The 19,216-nt window shown below is 40.4% G+C and overlaps 1 protein-coding gene across 2 annotated transcripts in view; it reads left to right on the top strand.

Annotated features, from left to right (window-relative positions):
* Positions 1–16,354: 16,354 nt before the first annotated feature.
* Positions 16,355–19,216, top strand: part of Arhgap6 (Rho GTPase activating protein 6) — a 499,561-nt gene continuing 496,699 nt past the window's right edge. For both annotated transcript variants that reach the window (XM_021249114.2, XM_021249115.2), the window contains exon 1: positions 16,355–16,939. In XM_021249114.2, coding sequence (XP_021104773.2) covers positions 16,355–16,939 — 585 coding nt within the window. The remainder of the gene's footprint in view (positions 16,940–19,216) is intronic.

Here is a 19,216-nt window from a genome sequence, read left to right on the forward strand (position 1 = left end):
TAATTAATCTTGCCTGGTTCAGCTCCACTATATGAAAAGCCTTCCTTTATTGGCTCTTACAGTGCTGTGATACTTAAGAAATTCTTTCAAAAGCTGCTATTTTTCCTTGCAAATTAGTTGTGCAACTGCCTAACTCTCCTATGTAATTCCCTTTGTGGTTTCTGTGGAAATAATGATGTAAAAGGCTTAAAAATTGTGTTCTGCAAATTATCCTTCAAAGTCTAACAAGTACTGAAAGCTATATGTTTAAGCCCCACTTCATAAGACACACATTTATTTTCTTTTAAAGCTAGAGCGAACCTATTCTACTGCTAAGGCATTTGGTATTTACATAGCACTTACTCTGGACGGGTTAGTGAACAAAGATTCCTGATACATTTCAGTGGACTTTTATCATTGCTCTCACCATCAGACTAGCAAGCTAAAGGGACTGCAGTTATTTAGAGGTTTGACCAAGGAAACTTGGTTAGTTAAAGTCAGGAGTAGTTCCTTGAATCTTGAGGTCATGTTTAGTTATTCTGCAGTAACTGCTGATCATTGGCATTCTCTTGGATGTTTATGACCACAAAATCATGACTTTGGGACTGATGTTCATAGGAAATAGACTGTAGAAAATAACACAAAAATACGATGATTTCAGGTAACACTCATGGAGATCTCTGTCGTCATTCCCCCCTTGAATGTGCATTTACTTTCCCTCCCCCCAAATAGAGCATTTTATTTCTCCCTTGAGTTATGGGGATAACTGTAGCTCTGTTGACCTGGCCTCTAAAACTGGAGAGGATCCTGACTTCCATTTCAGCACCAGTTTCTGGCTCTTGTCAAGTTTTCTATTTATTTAAAAGATGATATATTATGAGATCAAATTAGTTTAAGCACCAAATTTAGGTTTTTGTGAAAGAAAAAAAAGCACAAGGGCAAAGGTTTGCAAAACCTAGCATGAACACAAATGTTTGTATAAGATTTTTAAAGAATTAATGAAAACATGGGAAGTCATTTAAACACCACCCCTGCGGGGCTGTGAGCTCAACTGGCTGCAGCATCTAAATGCATGAGAACTAGAACGTGAACATGCCCTTAAAGGCAAATGCAACACAGGAAGTCAGCCAATGGCATACATGCCAAAACTAAATTTAGTTCTGGAAACTATATTTTCAGTGTAAGTGAAGTGTTTTTACAAAGCTCCCCCCCACCCCGTCTCCTCTCTCACTCCCTGTCTGTCCTCTGTCTCTTTAATCAGAGAATTATCGTCTTTTTAGGGTGTTTGTAGATCTGTAGATTGAATTGGAACACCTGTCCTAATAAAGATAAAAGCCACTGGATTAATCAAAGGCAGAGGATTATTTAAATGAAAGCCAGACTTGTTTTTCTCGGGATAGGTAAGGTAGCCTTTGGGGAGGCTTCAAGGTTAGTAAGGTTTTTCACTTTAGATTTTCCTTGATTGCTCAGGATATTTAAGCTCACCATCATTGGCTTTTGGGATTATTGTTCTCCTCTAAGTTCCCTATAGCCAAACAGGAATCAAATTGACTACTGGCTCTGCAGAAAGGTCTTTCTCCACTGTTGTAGCTAAGGTAACCCACTAAATTTGCTTTTTACTCAACATAGTATGTATTCTTGAAATTATGTATCTTGCTCATGTGTTTATTATGTGCTCCCTCACACATTCATTTCTGTTTACTGTTGTATTTCAGAATTTCAGAGAATCCCTGGTACATAGTGGTTGCTCAATAAATATTTGATGACTATCTGACCAAGGGTATAAAAACTATAATTACTCATTTTGGAGTGAAATAGCTCAAGGAATGTTTTACATAGAATTTGGAGATTCAAGCCCACTTACTTGAAGACTATCTAATTTGGGTCAAGTTAGTCATAAGATCTGTGCCCAAATTTCTCTTTTTCCAGCAAGGTAATATGGGAAAAATCAGTATTTCCAAGGTGTCCTGTGGTTGCCACACAAAAGGGGCTATATATGAGGAGGTTCATTTCCTTTTATTAGGAGTTTCATTTCCAAAAAGGAAAAATGAAAACAGAAAATGTCTTTCTTAACAGCAGTTTACTTTCTTCTGACTTTCACTCTTATCAAAGGAAGGTACTGTTTTATTCAATGCCTTGCTTTAAAAAGCTGATGATGTTCTGCATTAAACTAATAATTTGAGTTCCTGGAAGAGAAAGAAACCAGTTGACCATGGACTAAATCTTTTCAAATGAAAAGAGGAACCAGCCAAATAATACTTGAGGCCCTGGCCTGCCCAGGGCTGTAGGAGGAGCTTGGGATCACCATTATCAATTACTGTATCCCTCCAGGATAGTTGGGAGTTATGTTTTATCTGGCTCTCTCATTTCCAGTGTTTTTAATTTGCCTTTTAAAACAACAGCCAATGTCACACGAGGACACTGAAGGAATCCGTGAAAACAAATGCTTTATCTTGCTGAAAATCAGCAATAATAAATCCATCTGGCTTCTCCTTAAAAGTCTGGATTTGGTAAATCATTGAGAATGCCATGACTTTCCTCTGGGTGCTCTTCTTTATAGCAGGATACTGACTCAGGAAAGCAATCTCCTCGTCACTGTAACAAATTCTCTGCAAAGTTAAAAATGTACATCAAGACCTTCTTTTAGTTATAGCCAATATGTATTTTGGAAAATGCACTTGGTAGTCTCAAGGGATGTATTAACAAATAAATCAAGAGATGGATTACAAAACTTACATTAACTGTGCACATTCATCTTGTCTCCCAACAAATCTTCAAGTAGCCTTTTGTTTTTCTATGACTCACCCTTGTTTGGCTAAATTGAGTGAAAAGGAACTGAACTGGAAAATGGGTAAATTTTGTGGTGTATAAATTATATCTCAATGAGCATGTTAAATAGAATGAACGGAACTAAATGAATTAATTTCACAGATACAGTTCAAAAAAACATTATGGACAGTGTTCCAGGCAGTAAAAATTGAAGTCCTAGAAATTTTTCCACAATTTTATTTTAAATTGCACCTCTGACATTAATTCACGCAGCTTCATTCATTGTTTTCTTGCCATTTATGTGTCATAGCTTTCACCATTTTTAAAGTAAATGGATCAGGCATTATGTTACTTCTGCTTATATGAGTCTCACTGCTAGTTGAAGTGCTAACAATGAGCTCCAAAAGAAAGTCATAGATTCAAGAACATACTGAATACATAAAATATTGCCTTGTTATTTGTTGAGATATAAGTACTTACTATCAATAATGAATCTTATACAAAATCCAACATGCATTTATGATAAAAACCCTACAAAAAATCGGAATAGACAGTCTCTACCTCAATCTGATAAAAGCCATCTATGAAGAACCAACAGCCAATATCATACTAAATGGTCAAAAACTGAAATCCTTCACACTCAAATCAGGAACAAGACAAGGATGTCCACTATCACCACTCTTGTTCAATATAGTTTTGGAAACATTAGCCATGACAATTAGACAAAGAAAGAAATAAAAGGAATAAAGATACGAAATGAAGAAGTCAAATTGTCATTATTTGCAGATGACATGATACTGTATATAGAAGACCCCAAGAACTCCACCAAAAGTCTTCTAGACTTAATAAGCAAATTCAGTAAAGTAGCTGGATACAAGGTCAACACACAAATCAATAGCTTTCCTCTGCACGAACAACAGACTCACTGAGAGAGAAATAGGGCAAACAATTCCTTTCACAATAGTATCCAAAAAATTGAAATACCTAGGAATCAACATAACAAAAGAAACCAAAGATCTCTTCTTTGAAAACTATAGCACTTGAAAAAAGATATTGAAGGGGATATCAGAAAATGGAAAGACATCCCTTGCTCCTGGGTAGGCAGGATCAACATAGTGAAAATGGCTATACTCCCAAAATTGCTATATAGATTCAATGCAATCCCAATTGAAATCCCAGCAGCATACTTCATAGACCTTAAGAAAACAATCCAAAAATTCACTTGGAACAAGAAGAGACCCAGAATAGCAAAAGCAATTCTAGGTAACAGAGACATGGCAGGGGGTACTACAACCTCCATCTTGAAACTACACTACAAAGCTACTGTGATAAAAACAGCATGGTACTGGCAAAGAAACAGACCTGAAGACTAGTGGAACAGATTAGAAGATGCAGAAACAACTCCAGACACACTCAGCCACCTCATCTTTGACAAAGGAGCTAAACACCCTTTCTGGAGGAAAGATAGTCTCTTTAATAAACAGTGCCGGAAAACCTGGGTTTCAACTTGCCAAACACTAAAACTAGACCTATATCTCTCACCATGCACTAACCTAAAATCGAAATGGATTAAAGATCTAAATATAAAAGCAGAAACGCTGAACCGGCTGGAACAGAGGTTAGGTAGAACGCTTCAAGACACTGAGGTAGGAAAAGACTTTATGAACAAAACCTCAGTTGCCCGTGAACTAGCACAAACAATCAACAAGTGGGATCTCTTTTTACTAAAAAGCTTCTGCACAGCAAGAGAAACCACCATCAGTGTGAAGAGACAACCCACAATGTGGGAAAAAATTTTCACCAGTGGTCCCTCAGACAGAGGTCTACTATCTCGAACCTATAAAGAACTTAAAAAAAATCAGACCTCTCAAATTTAAAGACCCAATCCAAAAATGGGCTTCTGAAATGAACAGACATTTCTCGCACAAAGAAGTAGAAATGGCAAATAAACATATGAAAAAAATGTTCAACGTCACTGGTCACTGGAGAGATGCAAATGAAAACAACACTGAGATTCCACCTCACTCCAGAAAGAATGGCTGCTATCATGAAATCAACCAACTACAAATGCTGGCAGGGCTGTGGGGAAGGAGGAACACTTCTCCACTGCTGGTGGGAGTGTAGACTGGTGCAACCACTGTGGAAATCAGTATGGAGATACCTCAAAGAACTAGGACTGGAAGTCCCATTTGACCCAGCTATTCCCCTGCTGTGTATCTTCCCCAAAGAACTAAAAGAATCATACCACAGTGATATATGTGCACCCAAGTTCATAGCAGCACAGTTTGTAATAGCTAAAACTTGGAAACAGCCCAAATGCCCATCAACTGGAGACTGGATCAAGAAATTTTTTTTAATAAAATGGAGTACTACTCTGCCATCAAAAATGAGAAATTAAAGACATTTATTGCTAAATGGATGCACATTGAGGCGACATTCTTAAGTGAAATAGACAGGACACACATGTGTAAATACTGAATAGTTTCTCTAGTGTGAGAAACTGAAAGTGTAAATGAGGACTAAAGGGTATAATAGGTAATGTGAAATAGGAAGAAAAGGGGCAAAGGGAAGGGGGAAGTGGGAGGGGTAGGGGAAAGGAAAGAAGGTAATGAGATTAATATGAAAAAAGGAAAAAAAGGAAAGAAAGTCTTTGTAAATAGGGAGGGATGGAGGGGTTGAAGGGAGGGCAGGGGAAGGGGGAAAAAATAAGAACCAAGAGAGTATGTAAAGGTGCATATCTCCAATGATGAATGTCATTATATTGTACACCTAAAATGTGCTAATAAAAGGATATACAAAAAATAATGAATCTTATATTGTCTTTTTGAAATTTACAGCTTTTTAATAGGGGCTTTACACAGTGAAATAAAAGTTGATTAGGTATTTCCTAAAATCAGGCTATCAAGTTATTTAAATGCATTCTTTTCATTATCTTAATGATCCAGACTGTGTGATATGCTTGGGCCAAATAGATCCTTTCTTGGTGCTTTGCTCTATCTGATCACTCTCTATTTGGAAACACCATCTGCTCCAGCATGCAGTTTGAAAGTCCTCCAATTATTATCTGGCTCAAGTATGCTTTTTCATTGATGGAAATTCATTTGGGCAAAAGGAATTGTTATGAGCAATAAAAAAGAATTTAGTAACAGCAACTTCTCATAATATTGTAGCTCAATTTGTCAGAATTAGCCTCTTTTTCTTTATAGATAACAAGAATTTGAAGTACAGTCACCCGTTTGTATCAGAGGGTTTCATACTGCTGGATTTGACCAACAAGGAATCAGAAATACTTGAAAAAATTGCACCTGTACTGAACATATATGGACTGTTTTCTTATCATTATTCCCTAAACAATGCAGTATGATAACTATTTACATAGCATTTGTATTACAATTGGTATTATAAATAATCTGGAGATGATTTGAAGTATACAGGAAGATGCAAACACTATGCCATTTCATAAAAGAGACTTGGGCACCCATGGATTTTGTGTCTTCAGAAATCCTGAAGGACACAACTGTAGGATATTTATTTACATCACCCTAAGGAATCAGGCAAATCATAAAGGGTGTATAAAACCTTTAGACACAACTGATGTGATGTTCACAAATCAAACTAAACACAGCTTGCATCTGTCACTTATGAGAACACTGGGTCAAATTTGGGACTTCACAACATAAGAAGAGTATACAGTATATGAATAATGCCCCAAAGAACATCTTTATGGCACTCAAAAGAGATTCCAGGGAAAAAATGAAGATGTACCTTAGAGGAAAGAAGGCCAGAACTCTTTTTTGTTTGTTTGTTTTGTGTTTTTTTTTTCTTTTGGTACTGGGGATCGAACTTGGGGCCATGCGCTTGTGCAGCAAGAGCTAGAACCACTGAGCTAAATCCTGGGCCCCAGAACTCTTTTAATATGTGAAAATATGCACAGGAAACAGAGCTGCAGCTAGTTCTCATCTTTACTCAGAATGTACAAGGGCAAGTATGTGTAAGTTAGAGGTATCATATTCCTGTTCGTGTTTGTGCTTATAATGACCCTGATACTTTAGCTTTGTTAGGCAGATTTGACATTCGAGAAATGTGATTGAAAACAGATAGGGTTTGACATTAAACAGATATGGGCGTGAATCATTGATTTATGAAATGGGAATAAGAGTATTTATTTACCTCATGGTAATGTTGTGTAAAAATAATTTATGTACAATTTTTAGCACAGAACAGATCCTTCAAACATGCAAGGTTCTCCTTCTCTGCCTCCATACCTACCCTCTTATCTTGACATATTCAATTGTGGAAATGTGTTCTAAATGCTGTGAATGGGGAGACTAGCATGACTTTTCTATTCATCATGTACTTTGCACAGGAATCCTGTTTTTGAAAATCTAGCAGTGCAGTGTATGAGGTTAGCTTGTTGGTTTCATCTTCTCCCGGATAACTGGGAAAATCCTGGCTCCACTATTTAGCAGCTCATTTAGGCAAGTTTACTTGGTGACTCAGTTTCTTTTTTTGGACAGTGAAGATAATAGGAACTATTTCGTGTGGTTATGAGAATTAAATAAAATAACCCATGTAAAGTACATGGTACAGTACCTGATGCATATTAAGGGTTGGGAATTATTATTGCTGCTATTGTTATTAGGTATTTAATGTTATGATAATGTGTACAACTAGACAAGTCTGGACAAGCCATACAATGTTTCTTATTTCTATAATCATGCTAACAAAATTTATTAATAAAAGGTAGCACTTACTTTGTTTTCGTTCTATGCCAGCAAACATATTAAATGCCTCACATTTTACAGCTGTTAGCCTGAAGAACTGAACCTCTGAAAAATTAAATAACTACCCAAGGTCATTTGGTTGGTTGATCTCTGTCTTTGTCTCTATCTCTTTCTCAGACACATAAAGAGAGAGAGACACACACGTACACACTATACACATGCATTTAGGACTCAGACTTGGAGATATTCAACCCAAGGTCATGCATTTAATGAACTATCAGCAGTTTGATAAGCATATGTCTATATTGCTATGACACAGAAGGTGAGATCATCAGGGGTGAAGAGTCAAGCTCATGATGAGACTTGGCTCAGAGGTTAGTGTATCATTATTGATGGAAACCTTCTTATACGATATGAGCTGTTCTAGTACTAGGAATGTACAGGAAACTAGTGATAGCTCTTGTTTCATAAAACTTATGGTCTTGGGGATGTCAGAGATTGAACACAAAGTTGCATTGCTCTATAAACTTCCAACAACTTCTAGAAGTTTGCATTTATCAACTTTATGAAGCCATTTCTATCTAAAATGAGGAAACCCCCTTGAATTTAGCTCCCTAATCCACAACCTGCATATTGCAATCCTGTGAGTATCTTATTTTTATTCCTATATCTTTAAAGGGGCATGGGAGTTCTTTGGTATGTCTCTAATCTGTGTCATGCCACAAAGCAATGAACTGTGAAAAATACTCAAGGAATTCCCAATAAATCATACAGGAGGCAAATGAAGGGCATGTAGTTCTGAACTTAAGCAGCTCTGCTATTTAAACTGGGTCTTTACAAGGCTTTGGTTCTCCTCTGGTGAGGAGCCTGAGCAACTCCAACGTGTCCTTTTGTAGGCATTCCTCTCTGGCCTATTTTGGCACTTGAACACTTCTGCACCCCAGGTGTGTGATCCACCTTTTTAATATAAAATGCCAAAAAAGGCAAACTGAAACATCTGTCCCTCTGGATTTGAGTGTCCCTTTCTGGATTAGCCTGCAATACAGTTTGCATTTTGTTGACACAACTGAGCCCCAAACACCTTTCTTGAAACAAATGCTCAAAAAGGCAGAAGTTTCCCAAGGCAAAAGGCAAACTCCATCCTAAGGGAATAGAGCCTTGCCAGGAATCAAACAGCACCTTGGCTTTAGACATGACAGTGGCACCATGCTTAGCACTAGAATGTCCGGTCAATTTTTTTCTCCTTTCTTTGAAAATGAAATACTGACAAACATTCATTCATTAGCCATATTCTTGCTTTATTTAATAATCCTTTGAGATTACCTTTTGCTCGATGAATTCCTTGGCTCTGGGTTTCATTAATTTTTTTCAGAGTAGGAGAACCAGCTGTGGCATGCTGTGCTTTGGACTTGTATAATTTTCCTAGGGATGTCATAACAAATTACTACAAATTGTGTGGCTTAGAACAACTGAAGTTTACTCTCTCACAGTTCTGGAGCCTTGAAGTCTGAGATTAAGGTGTCAGCAGAGTTGATTCCTTCCCAAGGCTCTGAGGGAGAATATATTTGGCTTCTCTCCTTGCTTCTGGTGGTTGCTAGCAATCCATGATGTTACTTGGCTTATAGCTGTATCACTCCGGTTTCTGCCACTGTCTTTACATGGCCTTCTGTGTGTGTGTGTGTGTGTGTGTGTGTGTGTGTGTGTGTGTGTGTGTGTGTGTGTATCCAAACTGCTTTTTCCTTTCTCTCACAAAGGCACAGGTCATTGGATTCAGGGCCCATCCTACCCCAGTCTGACTTCATCTTAACTTGATTACACATGTAAGCATCCTATTCCCAAAGAGCGTTACATAGGTACAAAGCGTTAGGACTTAGATACACCATTTGGAGAAACATAACTTACTCTAAGGCAAGAAGCAAAAACTCTGCTATTTTGTCTTCCCTCCCTTCCTTCCATCTTCTCTTGCTCCCTTTATATTGACTGAAGGTGCTATCCAAGCATTTCACAGTGCAAAAATCAAGTTGTCAGTGTTCACCAAACATTAGTAATGATCTGTCTGATGATTGTGATGGTGGTTTCATGGGTATACACAGCTATCAAAGTCCATCTATATAGTTTATTGTATATAAACTCTTAATAAAGTTGATGAGAATACACACACACACACACACACACACACACACTGTGCACAGAAACAGTTGTCCTTTTCTTTCATTCCTTTCATACGCCATTTCTACCTTGTCACCTTAAAAAAAAAAATGCTGGGCCCAATACATTCTCACATTTCCGTTCAGTATTAAAGTAGCGAAGATTCTAGGGGAAAATTAAAATTTCAGAGAATAAACCCTGCAGTATTTTTTAAATTTGGAAATATTGAAGAATGTTTAGATTATGAACATTTTAGAATGATTTACAAAATATCTATTAAAATTTTTTACATTATTGCATAATTCTTCATCCTGAAAACATAGTTCTAAAACATGCTATGGAACATCACTCCTGGAATCTTTGTTGAATTTTTTATTTTATTTTTTAAATTGACATATTTATACACATTTCTGGAGTATAGTGTTGTAACTACTGCAACTAGTTTTTCAAATCTTCTAAGTAGGTAGCACAGCTGAACCATATACCAGGCTCAGATAAAATTAATTTTGAGACTCTTAAGAGTACTTTCACCTACAAAGATAGAAGAAAAAAGTAAAACTAACAAAGAAAGAATATCACTGGCACACAGCTGTATTAAAAAATGTTTATCAACCAAAATTAAATTTGGTTGTCAGCCAACGTACATTCCTCAAAGTTTCTTGAGATCATGTTTCAAAGACAACAACAAAAGTAATGACTGTCATGGATTTATGGCAAATACCATAGCTAAACAGTAACAATGGTTTGATATACGAATGGCCCTGGGCCCTCTGACCACATCCATATTGCAACTAGGTTTAAGATTCTTAAACAACCTTACTTTTTACCTGTCCTGCTAACTTGGGCACCAAGGTGATATTTAGAAACACTACTCATACCTACTCAAGAATAAACATGTAAGTGAAAAGTATGCCTATGCAAAACTTCTGCTGTCTAAAACCTAGAACAGTGATGACGAACCTTTTAGAGACCAAGTGCCCAAACTGCAACCCAAACCCCACTTATTTATTGGAAAGGGCCAACTCTGCAATTCAACCTAAATATCTGATACTGGGCTGCTGTGGTGATGTTGAGGGGCCTTGGCTTGTGTGTCCATAGAGAGGGCTCTGAGTGCCCACAGTGGCATGTGTGCCATAGGTTCGCCACCACTGGTCTAGAATAAATCAGAGAACACTAGGATACAATGTTAATGTTCACACAGAAAATGAGAATATATATATATATATATATATATATATATATATATATATATATATACCGTGTTGCAAGTGACTTTTTGTTTTGCGTTCAATGCAGATGCTGAGACAGGATTTTTTTCTCTTCATTGAATTTGATATTTTTAAAGTCGCAGTTGGTGTGGGATGATGAAATTAGGCACACAGAGTGGGATGGAGAATGAGAAAGATGAATAGTAATAGTCATTTGGATTTTTAAAATTTTGATGCTAGCTGGGGATGAAATCTACAGCTGGCACTTTGGTATATACATATAATAGAAGGTAAAAAATATTGTAGTATTAAAAAAACCTCTAGGTTTACCTCCACGGACATTCATTGATTGCAGTTTCAATGCTTTGGCAGCTATAGTCATTCAAAAGATATTCTGGAATAAGAATCTAAAGAAATATTCTTAGTTCAGCTGCAAAAATTTCTAGTTTACAATCAAGAAGTAGCTTAACCATGGGGCAGTCTGGCTATTGTAATTAGCACTCTTAAGTCCTGTAAAAGTTCTCCACACCTTTCTTGTATAGTCCATGTCACATAGATGAAAATGATGCCCCTTTTTTATGTTTTGGGACCTTGGAAACAGAACCCTTGACTTCTATGGGTGAGTGAGATGGTATGAATTGTTTACTCACTAAGAACATGGAAATGATATCAAAGGGATCACAATCAATTTGAGAGACATGGGCAGGATGAAACAAAAATCAGTGATGCTAAGATTTGGGAGCCAATCAGATATAAGTCTGAAATGTTATATGGTGCTCAATCAGAAAGTTCACTGTGATTTGGAACTATTTAAGCAACGGAATTATATAGCAAACAAGGGCAAAATAAGTTGCCCTAATCTGGAATATTGGACTCCAGGACTGAAAAGGAATAAGTATTGGGAGGGAAGCCAGAGAAGATCATCAACAATGATGGTTTTAAAACAAAATATGAACTTTATAGTGTAGCCAAACCACAGAGTCAGACACAAGGGGCATGATAAAAATCTACAGATAGCTCAGAGATCTAAACACCAAGGGTAAAGAAGAATTTTGGCTGGAGATTTAAAAAAATATCGAGGGATAAAGTTAAGGGAAATTTAGGTTAAGCATCAGAATACATCCTTTGATGGTAAGATGTTTATGTTTGTAGAATGGTTTCTCAAGAAAGTAGAAAAAATAGTGATGAGTTCTCTAGGATCCCACACAAAAGAATACCTTGACATCAGATCCAGGATTCTACAACTTCCAGTAGAATACTCCTGGACCACATGGAATAGTGTCATTTAAAAAAAAATACTGAAGTTCTCTGATAATGGGAATAGGTAGCTAACAGACTGCTCTGTGCCTTAATAAAATAATATACTAAAGCTTTAATTATGCCTCTGAGAAAAAATACCCATAAACAAGTATGGCACTACTTTTTAATAGTAAATGCCCTAATAATGGAGCAAAAGCTTAGAGACCTGTTTTAAAGTGTATTTTAAAACCATTTATTTTTAGACTAGAAGTCATATTGCTTCTGAAGCCAGCTAAGCAAAATTCTGGGGATCAAAGTAACATGATCACTTGGTCTTGAAACTGGTAAATGAAACCCATAGGTCTTCCTTAAATGAATTTGGCGTAACCTGACAGTCAATCAGAAAGAGCAATGTGGAAGGGATTATGTAACAAACAGGAATAAAATAGGATGCCCTAACTGGGAGTAAATGAATATACCATAAGTCATGATTGTAATATAAACCTAATCCAGTCAGGTCGAAAATCAGAATAGTTTTTAAAATATCAAAAAGCAAATCCAAGTAATTTCTTACAAAATCTTTTTTCCAGAAGACCCACCACTTTTCTCCCTGTGTTTAAAAAGCACACATACTTACATCAACTGAGTTCTTAAGAGGAGCTCTGGGTTAGTTAAATGAATACAATCATTTCCCTCAAGAGGGCATTTCGGAACGACCATATATACCATGTTCCCATAAGATGATAATGGAACTGAAAAACTCCTATTGCCTAGTGATGTAATAGTGCAATTCATTACTCCTGTGTTTGTGGTGAAGTGGGTGTAAATAAACCTGTGCTATTTATAAAAGTAGAGCACACACAATTATGTAGAGTACATAACACTTGACAATTATAATAAGGACTATATGGCTGGCTATACTATACTTTTTTATTATTATTGTAGAGTATATTCCCACTTTAAAAAATTGTTCACCATAAAACAGTATGCTGTGTCATGCTGGCAGCAGCCTCGTACATCCCATGTTACTGCATCTCTTGATTGCAGCAAGAAGCCAGGTTGAGTGATTGGTCCGTACCAACTAGGTTTGTTTAAATACACTCCATGAGGTTCACACAGTAGAATCACTTAACAATGTGCTTCTTAAGCCATGTCCATGGTTAAGCCTCACAAAAATGTATTTAAAATAATTTATTTATTGTTCCCAACCATGAAGCAAGTTTCAGGCTAATGGAGGGTCAAGACGCATCAGAAACAAGCTGACAAATTAAATGGCATGTGTGTGCCCCAAGTCCTGGGAGGGCCAATAGAAGTGTTCTGCTCATTGGCTCTCCACTCATGACCATGAATGCGCATCTTTGCATCTGTAGGAAATTCATATGAGCCCTCCACAATTGCAGCAGGCTGTGCTTTCAACCTCATATTCATTTTATGGGCTTAGAGACACAGAAATCATATGAACTATAAATTACATTTACGCAACTCCCCTGAGTTATAAGTGGTCCTGTGAAGTGTGACTCTTAACAATCTACCTCAAACACCCAAATCCAATGAGCCATAACCATGCGCTGGTATTCTAGTAGTATAGACTCCTGCTAAGTGTTTTTATTGTTAGTGACAAATTACAAGGTATTGTTACCCAAGAAAAGGCAGGCAAAACCCACACAAGTACTTCCAAGTTGACTTGTGTGAGGAGGGAAGAAAGCAAACTTCACCATCCCCCAAAGGTCATTTGGACGTGTGTAGTCAGGCAGCAAGGAATCTTAAATGCTGTCTCTCAGCTGGACACTGATTGAAAGCCACTGAAAATACTTACGCTTTGCAAGGTGAGAAGGAATGGGCAGCCTCACAGGGGATGGGAAATTAGAATCTTACTCTGTCTTCAAGCTTCTTATAGCTCCTTAAAGGTATGGGGAGGTACTGGGATGCTTTCTGCTCCCTGCATTTATAGAAAGGAGTACAGCCTGTCGCGAAGATTCATGTGTCACAGCCCTTTGAGGAGGTAAAGAATTGTCCGCTGATTAGATTTCCTCATCTAGCTCCTTGTAGATATTTGGACACCTAGGAATATTGAACAGCTTTAAAAAAAATCACAGTAAATTACTTATTCCCCGATAATATTACAGGGAATAAAGGACAAATTCTAAAACCAAACTAGACGACTTACTAAGGCAACTGTTTTATAATTTCATTGTAAACCTTTTTTTTTTTTTTTGCTTAAATTCTTTTGTTGGTACATTTTAGGTATACAATACGTTTACATTTGTCTTTGGGTGCTTGTACCTGTATATGATGCATCTTGGTTCTTATTTTTTTCCCCATTACCTGTGCGCCCATCACCCCCTCCACCCTTCCCTATTTACATAGATTTCGTTTCCATTTTTTTCTTTTCTCATAATTTTTCCTTTCCATTCTTTCCTTTCCCCATCTTGTAAACCTTTTTTTATAAAAGAAATGATAAAGTCATCTTTCCACTTATATAAAATTCTTTTCATCCCAAAGTGGTAAAAGGGGACACACAAACACAAAAAGTACACACGCATCTCCAACATTCTGTGTGCTCCCTGCTGAGATGGTTGTTAAAACACCTTGCAAAACGTAAGCTTTCCATCAAAAAGCCCCCCAAGCGGTGGCTGATGCTCTGTGCTTTACTGGTCCCGGGAGTCCGGGCAGAGAAGCTGCTTCTAGACTCATCTGGGAGCCCAGAATATTGACTTCGCCAGCGTTTTCCAGCTACCCAGCATTGTTGCCACCGCGTGCTGCTCTGCTCGAAGAGGCGTCCGGGTGCGGAGGCGGAGACAGATCACTTGGTCGGCGCCTACCTGCGTGGGCTCTCCACTGACACTTCGCCTGGCGCCTGCCCCTGTCCAGTTCCACTCACCCCTCCTCCTGGAGCAGTTTAAGCTCTCACGGCCCTTACTCGGAGAGGACTCCATCCCCTCCACTCTTCTTAGTAGGTTCCCACCTCCAGCCAGTTAATGGGCGACCGCAGCATTTGACTGCACCGCTCTCCTTCCTTTTAAAAAAGAAACACAGTGGTAGTGGTGGTGGTGGGGAATTTAACTCCAACTTCTGTACAAACGTCCCGGGCTGCCCATCTGACACCAGTGGGTGGGGTGCAATCTGACACTTCCCTTCCTTTCCAGAAACGTGAGTGGAGCTGGAGCGCCCCTCCATCTGGGGGAGGAGATGGTTTGCATTTTCATCCTCCGGACTTTCTCCCCGGGAGAGGCCGGGTCTCTGAGGTTAGCTGCCCGCTCTGCGCTGCTCCCAGGTTTGGCGCCTGGAAAACCTCACGTCCTGCTTTCTCCTGCTGCAGGCCCCGCCCCTGCTCCAGACCCTCAGTTGCCCTGGCCCTCCCCATCCCGGCCACTCCCTACCCGTTGCCTCTAGCGCGAGCGTGCGGGGACATCTCCGCTTCTGTTCTAGGCCCAAAGCTGGCTGCGAATATCGAGTGTCGCTCTACAGCGGAACGGGGGCACCCGCTCCTGAGGGGGTCCCCTGAGCTCCCTCCGTTCCGAAGAGCGCTGAGCGCTGCCGGCAATTCTCTCGCGTCATAGTCACTTAGCCCTTGCGAGGCCCTGGGCGAAGCTCGCACGGTGTCCTACTTTGCCGCAAGACCGAGTTCCCGCAGGAGCTTTGAACTTGGACACACTCCTGGACTTCGCCAGTCGAAAGCGTGGGCGCAGCAGCCCAGCGGAGCCCAAAAGCACAGGCTCAGGCGACAGGGCATCGCGAGGGTGCACCGAGGGCTCAGCTGAGGCGCTCGGCTCCAGGGCCGAAGTTCTCATCGAGCGAGCGGAGAGCGCGGCGGACACTCCCTGGGCGCACGCCCGGGCAGCCTCCTCCCCAGCCCCCTGGACGGTCCTCAGGCTGTGAGGAGGAGCTTGCTGGAGACTTCCAAGTTGTCCAGAGGCAGCGAGCCCTAGCGCGGTGTCTCCCGCCTAGGCTAGGAAGGGGGAGTGGCGCTGGCGAGTTGGAGTTAGGAGCCGAGAGAGCGCCTGACCTCCCACCCAACTCTTTCCTACGCTGTTTGCCACTTGGGCTCCAGGCAAGGTTCTAGCGGTCGGAGCCCTTTTTCCTAGAAGGCGGGTGATGGATCTCCCGCTGCTGCCCCCTCAGGGGCACTTAGAGCGCGCTAGCGGTGCGTGAGCGGGGCACTGACCTCAGCGTGGCCCTCCTGGCAGCTTTTCCCAAACCGCCTTCTTTTCCCAGCCCAAGGCCTCCGGGATTCCAGGAGGGAGAGAGAAGAAGGAGAAGGTGGCCCTCAGGCACAGCTTCTTCGAGATGTCCGCACAGAGCCTGCTCCACAGCGTCTTCTCTTGCTCCTCGCCCGCATCTGGCGGCGCGGCCTCAGCCAAGGGCTTCTCGAAGAGGAAGCTGCGCCAGACCCGCAGCTTGGACCCAGCCCTGATCGGCGGCTGCGGGAGCGAGACGGGAACAGAGGGTTGCGCTCGGGGGTCCACAGCAGGCCGCCTCTACTCCCCGCAGCCCCTAGCCGAGAATCTTGGCCCCCGCTCGGTGTCTTCTCCCCGGAGCCTGACTTCTCGGGCCAACTGGCTCCCCACACACAGACCTTTCTGCTCGTCCTTCTCCACACCCAGCACCCCGCAGGAGAAGTCGCCTTCTGGCAGCTTCCACTTTGACTACGAAGTCCCCTTGGGTCGAAGTGGTCTCAAGAAGAGCATGGGCTGGGACTTGCCTTCGGTCCTGGCTGGGCCTGGCAGTGGCCGCGGCGGGGCAAGCATCCTCTGTTCCTCGGGAGGAGGCCCCAATGGCATCTTTGCTTCTCCCAGGAGGTGGCTCCAGCAGAGGAAGTTTCAGCCCCCACCCAACAATCGCGGTCACCCCTACATCGTGTGGAAGTCTGAGGTAGGGACCGGCGCCGTCCAGCCTCGTGGCCCAAAGCTGGAAACTCCAGGCAGTTCTAGGAGCTGTCTTTAATATTTTAAAATATGTTTGTAATGCCAAGCACCCGCTGAGGGGTTTCCATGGTGTAGCTATTGGACTTAGGCTGGTCAAGTGGTGCCTGGAAACAGGACAAGCCTAGTGGACACCTGAGTGTATGTCCTGTAGGACTGGTTAGCTGGTGGAAGAGATGGTGTTCTGATTTCCTGTTTGTGCTGCAGGCAGTTTCAGGGGGTCATCTTATTCCTTCAGCCAATGTTGATATTTTTTGAAACTTAAATCATTTATTGATAAGCTGTTTGTAATGATCAGATGAAATATATTTTTATGTATGTGTCATCTGGTTGTTCTACAGAGAATTCAGGAGCATCAGTCTGAAGGATGTTGTTGAGTGTGTACGGAGGGGTGTGTGTGTGTGTGTGTGTGTGCTGCATGCACACATGTTTGGGAGGCAGAGTGGAGTCTTTGTGGACTACTAGAATTCTCTAGTTTGGATTTCTTTTCCCTAAAGGTGTAATTTCAGAAATCCATGGTACTGAATACTTTCTCTGCCTAGGAGTATGAAATATCATGGAAATATGCCCAAATTCCACTAAGGACAATTAGTAGTGAAATAGACATGAATCAGGAACCAACAGTAAGTAGGGAACTCAGAGGCAGCTATTTGATACCCTTAAAATGCTTGCTTTCTGGTTAAGAATGGAGAATAGAGCTTTTGGGAGACTGTGGTTGGTGGGAACTTGGAAAGCAGTAGGCTTTTAGAGAATAAATAGTAGTTGGTTAAAAATGACTGATTCTTATATCCCTTTCAGTCCACCAACTCTATAGATTTGCCTTGGATCTGTTTCCATAAGGGAAGGGAGATCCCATCAGTTGTAATTAAATATTTTAAAGCACAGTTAGTATTACAGAAATGAAACGGAATACTATGTAATTGCTAGAGATTTAGACTAAATAAAGGAAACACAACCAAGCAAAACAGTTTGAAAATAACATCCAAGATCATACTCAGCTCTATCAACATAAGATAACTGCTAGATTTCAGTTTTAATAGAAAAACCAGTATTATCTCTCAGAAATATTAGCACCACATATTATTAATGTTAGTTACTGTGTCAAAGTGACTTCTGCTGCTGCGGGGGTATGGTTTACAAAAAAACCTTAACAAACCTGGCTGTGTTGCCCATTTTCTTGAGGAAGGTAGGCAGTAGCAAGAAAAGTTGAAGCAGCAAGCAGATATTAACTTTAAACTAGGGGACTAAGAATTAGAACGTGGATCAAAATAAAAATGTTGAACTCTTGCTCTCTAGGAGAAGCTGGTTTCCTGTTCTGTTTCAAAACACACATTATCAGATTAATCTCAAGGAGTTGAGAGAAGTGAAAAAGTAAGCCAACTTCTTGGATTAGATAGCCACTGGCATTTGTGTTTGAAACCGATTGCATTATTGAGACTGTTCATGGTTTTCTTAGCAACTGCATATATTGTACTTAGAATGTACTATACAGACACTGTTCATTGCTGTTATGCCCAAAAAGTGTTTGACTGTAGATCATCTCACTTGTTGAAAATTATTTTCTTATCCATCAAAATCTTATAATCAATGGACAGGTATCTGAACTGACTGCAGTAATACTGAGTGACATCTGACTTCCTTATCATGTTTGAATACTCTGAATGAAGCTCATATACCTTGACTTTCAACTTTTTGCAGTGATTAAAGTTAAGTGCATAGGGCCGGGGATTTAGCTCAGTGGTTCCGCAGCCTGCCTCGCAAGCACAAGGTCCTGAGTTCGATCCCTGGTACCAAAGCAAAACAAAACAAAAATTAAGTGCATAGCTATCTAGCAAAAATAATTTTTTTCATAAAAGTTTTATTTGTGTACAGGGCTGGGGTAGCGGGAATCCCTTTATGCTGGAGGCAGATATGAAGTGATTGGATGGTACCCTGGCATGCAGGTTGGATGATGATTTTGTTTAGCAGAGGCCAAGATAACCTAACCTAAATCCTAGGTTTGGAATTTAATAACCTGGATTACTTTTGAAACATTTAACACCCTAGGGCTCTCTCAGAAACCAAGAAAATTCATCCTACTGGGCACTGCCTATCCTCATTTGCAAGCAGGCTCCATTCTTTGTCCTGAAAGAGAATCTTTATTAATGATTGTCCACAGTCAAGCAAACTAGCACCTTGCACTGTTGCTTAGGGCCACAGAAGGGAGATCTGGCTCATACAGATTCGA

The sequence above is a fragment of the Heterocephalus glaber genome, unplaced genomic scaffold (assembly GCF_053883595.1).
Source record: "Heterocephalus glaber isolate CG9 unplaced genomic scaffold, H.glaber_assembly_v1.0 deba00001594, whole genome shotgun sequence".
Taxonomy (NCBI): domain Eukaryota; kingdom Metazoa; phylum Chordata; class Mammalia; order Rodentia; family Bathyergidae; genus Heterocephalus; species Heterocephalus glaber.